We start from the raw sequence: 7,500 nt of genomic DNA, 5'->3' as shown, positions 1-7,500 counted from the left end.
CGTAAAAATACTCAGCGATACTACACACCAAAACATTTAATAAGCTATTTATTATCCAACGTTTTTTGAACTAAATTTTAGCAAATGAATAGCCATCAACTGAGAAGGTGGGACAGCTTCGGCTTCGCCTCATGGGCTATTGACCCGTAGCCCGCAAGGTCTAATTGTTAAATATATATGTACAACCTACAAGCAACAAGCACATCTAAGTAAAGGCATGTACAAGACGTTTGGCCAATGTGTACCGTGACATTTATTTCATACTCTTGATAGTTACTTATGCACAGGATAAAGTTATCAGGGTAGTTTACCATTTACCAAAAAAATCCTGAAATTTCGGTTGGAATGTAAATGGTAAACCTATTTTGGTCTTCCCAAACGGAAAATTTTCCGGAGAAAACAGGATTTCTTGAAAGGTAGTCCAAAATTCCCACAAGGAATTTCTAAACGGAAAACGTGTTTACCATTTGCATTCTCCCATGATTTTGCCTTCCTCCAGACTCCCTCGGTAAACTTGAACGAATTTTGTAAATGGTACACGCCAATCCCAACTGAATTTCCCATTTGGGAGTTTTTGCTTACTATTTGAACAAACCTATTACCAACTGGTTCCTGCTCGTAAATGGTAAACAACCCTGTTCTTTGAACAACTGGGGCCTAAATGTTAATATAATCACTCTGTGATAGTACATACATTCTGTGATTAATTCTGCGGAATCTCATCTTCAAGAGCTGAGCGCCTAACTGCGTTTTGGCTTCCATCAATCAAATACGTAGTCGGGAAGATCGACTCCGCCTTCGGAAAGTGAATTGGATTTTTTTTTAGTTCAAAGCTCGAATACCATTTTATCTTTTTAGAGGTTCTTCAGTAAAAAAGATACGTACATATTCCATCGCTTTCCTTCGGTGTCGACTTCGAATGTACGAATTTACCGTGGAAACAGAAGATGCCAATAGACCTTGCTCACAATGGCAGCCACGTTGGATTTGCTATTATCATGCAAATTAGTAACACACTTGTTAGGGGGCAAACAACACAAGTTCGAGAGGTTATAACGAACATCTTAGCCACACAGATGATTTGTTTCACTTTCATTGAATGTTTATCACCTAAGTAGTAAAATAGAATGGTTACACAAGTTACTTCGATTTTTTTTTAGTGAAAAATGAGCATATAACGAAGTAATAGTCAACGGGCAATCAAAAGATATAAAATTATTATAAAAGGTACTTAATTCTAAATTCTAAAATGTACTTTTAGCAATGTTATTTCAATATTTCGACGAGCCGATTTTCCGCAATTTGCCTTTTTTCCAATGTTTGCCCCCCAGCATAACACATGGCTAATTTGCATGACAATTTTAAAACCAACATGGCGGCTATCGTGAATAAGGCCTATTGGTAGGTTACAGTGTCATGCATGAATTGATTTCATTTGATTGATGGAAACCAAAACGCAGTTTGGCCGTTGGCGCTTGAGGATGAGATTCCGCAAAATTATGAAAATCGCAGTAACTTCCATTCGCTTGTTCTTCGCCATAGATTTATAGCCTTGATGAATTCAACAAACACCGTTTTTAGAAGACAAAGTTGCGATGAAGTTGGGAATCGACTCAATCACAGACAAGTTCAGGTCTGCAAGAGACACACTGACATCATGAATAGCGTCAAATATGGTGCTTCCATGGCTGCGTCGGAATGCCAATACCAGTTTCGCCACAGAAGATGGAACTGTACCACTGCGTACTTTGATAAATCTCCCGTATTTGGGAATTCTGCGAACGGAGGTAAGAATTTTGTTAGAACATAGCTATGTGCTGTCCTTCTCGGCGAGACAGATAGGTAATGTGGGAAATACACTTTGTGTTCTCGACACCACAGTGAACCATCCTTACTTAATCAAAGTACCAGCTCTCTCGTTTGGTCTTGTCACGTAAGCTGGTATAATTTTTAATGTTCAGCATTCCAGCAACAAAGCTGTATTCTGCCGTTTGTCAACTAGTGGCTCAGACTTTTAAAGTTACAATGTGATTTCAAAATGGTGGCCCATTACGAACGTTTGACCTTAAACAAGCGTCAGCCTACCAAAAAACGCCTGCTCTGCAATCTAAGAAAAAGCGAGGAAAACCTTTAACAACAGCAAAAGATGGCGTCTATTCACGAGAGAATCAGGACTACATGGGTCACATGCAGGGCATTATATATATTACCTAATTATGTTAAAACAACCCTGCCTGTAGGGTTAGTGAAAATAAAAGGTTTTGAAATGTCCGCGTTTTGATGTTTCGGGTTGCTGTTTTAATATTTAAATCATTTTGTTTGCTTTCTTCAATAGAAAAATTCATTGCCTAACTAATGAATTCCACGGTACATTTTACGCTACAAACCCATATCGCATGAATCACGAAGCGATGAGTACGATATCGTTTTTTCGAGTGAAATTTACTTTGGAATTTACCAGTTTGGCAATGAATTTTTCTTGAACCGCATGAGCCTTTAAAAGAAAACAAGCACACATTCAGCGAGCGAATACAAAAGGAAAAAAGCCATTTCAGAGTCAATTGTCAATAGCCAGCGAAAAGGAATCTTTATCTCTGAAAACGAGATCATTCACATTTTGATGTATGTCATTGAAACACGACACCTTGGCTTGGAACAATAATCGGCAAAATACGGCAATGCAACCAAGAAAGGAAGAACTTCAAACAAGATCCCCTCCAACACTTAAGTAACGTTTAAGCGCTTTACACAAATTTTTGAAACACAAGCCGGTGAAATTTCCCCCTAATTTCACGAGAACTCATTGTGTTTACATGTTTATAACATAAGGGCAAAATTTTCTTGTCACTGTCGAGGTACATCAAAAACCAGTTGGGCAAACGGATTAAAAAGCACTTGTTCGCTCGCAATTTAGAGCAAAACAAAAAAACAAACAAACAAACGAAGAAACAAACAAACAAACAAACAAACAAATCAACTTTTTCTTTATGTCGAAAAGAGTACAGATAATTGTCAATTACTTCCAGTTGACCATAAAAATTCGATTTTCATTCCTAAACAAAGGAAAAACCGATTACCACGTTTTGAAAATAACAAACGGTTTAGTGCCCAAGGAAAGAATTTGTGGAGTAACTTCTTCCACTACATATGAGCTATTACTGGTATTCTCTTTTGTCGTTGTCGTCCTCTTTCACTCTCCTTTCGTTTCTGTTCTAGTCATAGGTCCTCCAAGCATCATGTAAGCTTATTAGAGCTTCTAAAGATACGGTAAAAATTGTAATACAGAGAAAAAAGCAGCCCTAAGCAAATTAAAAATAAACACTCAGCTTCAAGTTTATACCCCTCGATGCTTGACTTGCATAACTGCGTCACCACAGCTATCATGATATATCAAACTGGATTGAAACCAGCGAAAAATGCAGAAAGAAAGCATTTTTCAAACCGTTTTCCCCCTGAACACGAAAAGCGTTTATTGTGTAAGAATTATAGTTGATGTAGTACGGTTATGTAGCCGCGTCGAGCCACAGAAAGCGCGCAAAAAAGGAAGCCTCGCTTATGCTTGGGTGAATCAACCTGGGTTGAGCCTGCAATCCAATCGAAAACCAGTACCTGGTCAGCGGTCAACTGCGGATCCACTCGGCTATCGCCTCGGGGATCCACAGCTACTTTAACAATGTTATGACGAAATTCATGATCGATAACAGGACAGATGTATGAAAAACTGACATCAATTTGTTAAATGGATGTCCAATATCAAAGATGTATGCTGTAAACTAGCATGATACTGGTCACATTGGCATACATGGAGGGGTGGACGTACGTACGCACAGACGGACGATCGATGACGTCATGGCTATAAAACCAAAATTTCTCGCATCGACGGGTTACCATATTTTCTTAACTATGGTGCTCCGCGCGCTCTCGCCTTTGGCGTGCTCGGAGCTCCGCTATTAAAGCGTAGGCATTAGAACCATCTAATTACCTTCTGTATCCCTAATGTCTAAAGACGCTTATCGTTAGCTTTGATAAGCCGTGTTAAACCACTGTTAAGGCTGGTTCACACGAGTGACACAAACGCAAACGGAAACGCAAGCGCAAGCAAATACATGTGTGAACTACCAAAACGCAAACGCAAACGCAAACGCAAGCGCAAGCACCGACGCAAGAAATGGAAAAGTTTCCATTTTTTGGGGTTTTCGTTTGCGCCTACGTCTGCATTCCTTAAGTGTGAACGGGTGTAACGCAAACGCAAGGTCAAAATATTGGTTCCATGCTTCGTCTGCGATCTTGGGATACTCAATTGTGAGTGCGTACTTCAATGTGCTTGCGTTTGCGTTCGACGTGTGAACTTCCATGCGATTGCGTTTCCGTTTGCGTCGCTCGTGTGAATCAGCCTTTAGACCTCTTCATCTCATTAAAACTTCGAGAAAAGTCATCAACAGATTATGCAAACAAACCCCCGTTTACATCAGAAACTTCAAACCTTTTCTTACCTAATGCACATTTTGCTTTTGTTAGGAATCAGAGAGGTCGCTTTTATGCACTCCATCTCATCCGCCGGCGTGGCTTATGCTGTTACGCGTTCATGCACAGAGGGAAACTTGTTGAGCAAGTGTGGCTGTGATAAAACATACAACGGAATGTCCGAGATGGGTTGGCAGTGGGGAGGATGCAGCGATGATATTGACTTTGGCATAAACTTTTCCAGAACGTTTGTAGACGCACAAGAACGAGGAAAAAAGGCTGGAAAGCCATCTCGTGTTCTAATGAATCTTCACAATAACAATGCTGGAAGATGGGTAAGTGATTTTGAGTTCAGCTGACCATCTCACCACTAGACTATGCACTATTTGTCATTGGACCATTACATAATTACGGTTACTCTACAACGCTATTGACTAGGGAGACTTGAAATAAGCCTAAGCTAGAAGCATTATATTATTTGATGTCACCAGGAGCTCATCAAGGGGAACTTCAATCTCCACTAATTCCTTGAGGCAACCCTTTAACGATTAAGAAGCGATTAGAAACAGGTTTTGTTTTTCCTTGACGCTGAAATAGCTTTGTTTTGATTGGCTGTTACTACAGTGGGCGTGCTGAATCTCCCATGGGAAGCGTTTTATAAATAAATCTACTCGGGAAATGCCTAGTATGGGAGAAAGAGGCTCCCCTTGATGAGCTCATGCTACCGCTATATTTTGTACTATTATCCCCCAGTTGTTGTCAGTGGACAGCAGATACATTAGCATAAGCATTTAGAGCCTTGCCACTAATTCAGAATCCATGTTAAGGCTAATTTAGACCCGGCGATAGCAAAAAAATGATCCTTCAGAAAACTTGCTTGAATTACGCTTAAATATAATTTTCTAAAGGCTGATGTATTAATTCATTTCAATGTTTTAATCTTCCAACAGGCTGTAAAAAAACTTGCAAACGTTCAGTGCAAATGTCATGGGATGACAGGGTCTTGTAACATAAAAACTTGCTGGCGATCGCTGCCAAACTTTAGACTCGTAGGCGATCACACCAAAGAGAAATTTGACGGCGCCACAAAGGTGGAGGCTAAGCTTATTGGTTCGAGGAGAGTACTGGTTCCGCAAAATAACTACTTCAAACCTCACATGATCGACGACCTGGTTTATCTTGATGTATCACCAGATTTTTGTAACGTTGACTCTGAGGCTGGATTATTGGGCACTCGAGGGAGATATTGTAATCGAACTTCTAAGGCTATAGATGGGTGTGGCCTATTGTGTTGCAACAGAGGTTACTCTACACACCTGGAATTTCGTGTTAACCAGTGTTTATGCAGGTTTCAATGGTGCTGTTCTATTCGATGTAAAAAATGTCAGAAAAGCGAGGAGGTTAGCGTTTGTAATTAACTGGCTGCAAAGGGTATAGTTGTGGCTATTTGCGCTGCATACGGTGCAGTTACATACGGTACGAGGGATTTTCCAAGTTGACTAAGCTTCCTTATGCTCATTTATCTCTTGAGGTCGAATTCCTCTCTCTTTGATTCGTCCGACATCTAACAATTATCAGGACGGCGATACCGTCACTATTGCAAAAACCTTGTCCTTTCATTTATAAAAGAAACACAAGCGCCTAAAGAGGCGGGTAGTGTCCCCATTCGGCCTATTCACACTGCTCCAATGTCGTTATTTCCCTTGTAAATATGGACCACGTGCAACCGATGTTGCATGTTGAAGTCATTCACTTCTTCACCAAAAAAAACCAATATGGTTCAAAAGAGATCTGCACTATTGCGAATATATAGGGGATTTCGCTTGATCTTTTCTAAGATCCATGCAATTCATATCGGTACCCGTCCGGCTTTTCCGGTTTGAATCTTGCGAGTTGTTTTGCGAAACCGATTGCTCCATACTGTACAAATATCACCGTCTCCTAGCTTAGATTGCGAACGGTTTGAATCATACCTTTTAAAATAAGGTGGGATGCCAAGCAGTCTGATTTCAGCACAAGAAATTTTGCGGCTTCTTTACTTTGGCTTGAGGTTGGGTGTTTAAGGTAGCTTTTCAGTGGTACTGAAAATTCGAGTACTCTGACTTCTAAAACCGTGAATAGATTTCATGCTCGTTGATCAATTAATTTAAAAAAATTAAAGTACATTTGGTGATTTTGTGATTTCATGTGTCATTCAGTACATGAGTTCTAGTAGTATACTGACCTAAATAATTTTTTTGAAATCACTGTGAATCTTTAACTAATTATGGCCGTCGGGAGAATTTTAAGCGCGAGCATAATATAATCGATTTTATAACATAGCGAGCATGTTAGTTTAATCCAAATCCTATTAAATGACTATGTTGATTTCTCTGGCGTATTTAGATCCAAAGTTTTCGTCGAGTTTTGCGATTTCCCTTGTAGTTGACAGTGAATGAAGTAAATGGGAGAACCCAGGGAGGACCAGCCAATTTTTCTCCCGGGATTGACTTTTAAACAAGCTGGGAAGCCAACCAGAGAATGCACCAAATTGTATTTAAAAGGCGCTCAACAAGGACGAAAAAGGCCGCAATTTGGTCTGTGGCAACTTTTAAACGTAGAAATTCTTGTTGTTATCTTTGCTTTTTATTTAATTAAGCTTAATTAGTTCAACCTTCCGAAAACAAATTGATTGCAAAATCAACAAAACAATCGGAAAAGCGGGGAAAATACTACATCCGAATTTCATTAAAATAAAACAGCTACACTGAAACATGCTCAAAAACATGAATCAGGCATTACCTTTTGTGGATTTAGCCTTGGTGCAGTGAGAAAAAAACTGCAAGTTTCCTGGAGTCCGTCATCAGAAACTGCATGTGAATTCGGCATCATTCTCAACAATCCAAACCTTTTGTTTACTTGGGCATTTTGACTTTATATTTTCATCAAGTGCTTTGACTTTGTTTGCCAATGTTCTTTTTAATCCTTCGTTTCCGGCAATATTTAGAAAAACCAGATGAATCGTTCTCGTTCAATCATGGATTGTCGCTCAACTTG

At 39.6% G+C, this 7,500-nt stretch overlaps 1 protein-coding gene across 5 annotated transcripts in view; it reads left to right on the top strand.

The window, feature by feature from the left end:
- The window catches only part of LOC137994848 (protein Wnt-4-like), a 24,605-nt gene extending 17,525 nt beyond the window's left edge, over window positions 1-7,080 (top strand). For 3 of the 5 annotated variants that reach the window (XM_068840442.1, XM_068840445.1, XM_068840443.1), the window contains exons 3-5: window positions 1,543-1,787; window positions 4,519-4,799; window positions 5,415-7,080. In XM_068840442.1, the coding sequence (XP_068696543.1) occupies window positions 1,543-1,787; window positions 4,519-4,799; window positions 5,415-5,882 (994 nt within the window). In that variant the 3' untranslated portion in view covers window positions 5,883-7,080. The remainder of the gene's footprint in view (window positions 1-1,542; window positions 1,788-4,518; window positions 4,800-5,414) is intronic. The other 2 variants (XM_068840446.1, XM_068840444.1) reach the window with 1 other exon arrangement.
- Window positions 7,081-7,500: the final 420 nt, after the last annotated feature.

This window comes from Montipora foliosa, chromosome 3 (genome assembly GCF_036669935.1).
Source record: "Montipora foliosa isolate CH-2021 chromosome 3, ASM3666993v2, whole genome shotgun sequence".
NCBI classification, from domain to species: Eukaryota; Metazoa; Cnidaria; class Anthozoa; order Scleractinia; family Acroporidae; genus Montipora; species Montipora foliosa.
Note: the sequence above shows the minus strand (reverse complement) of the source record. Positions and strands in the feature narration are given on the sequence as shown.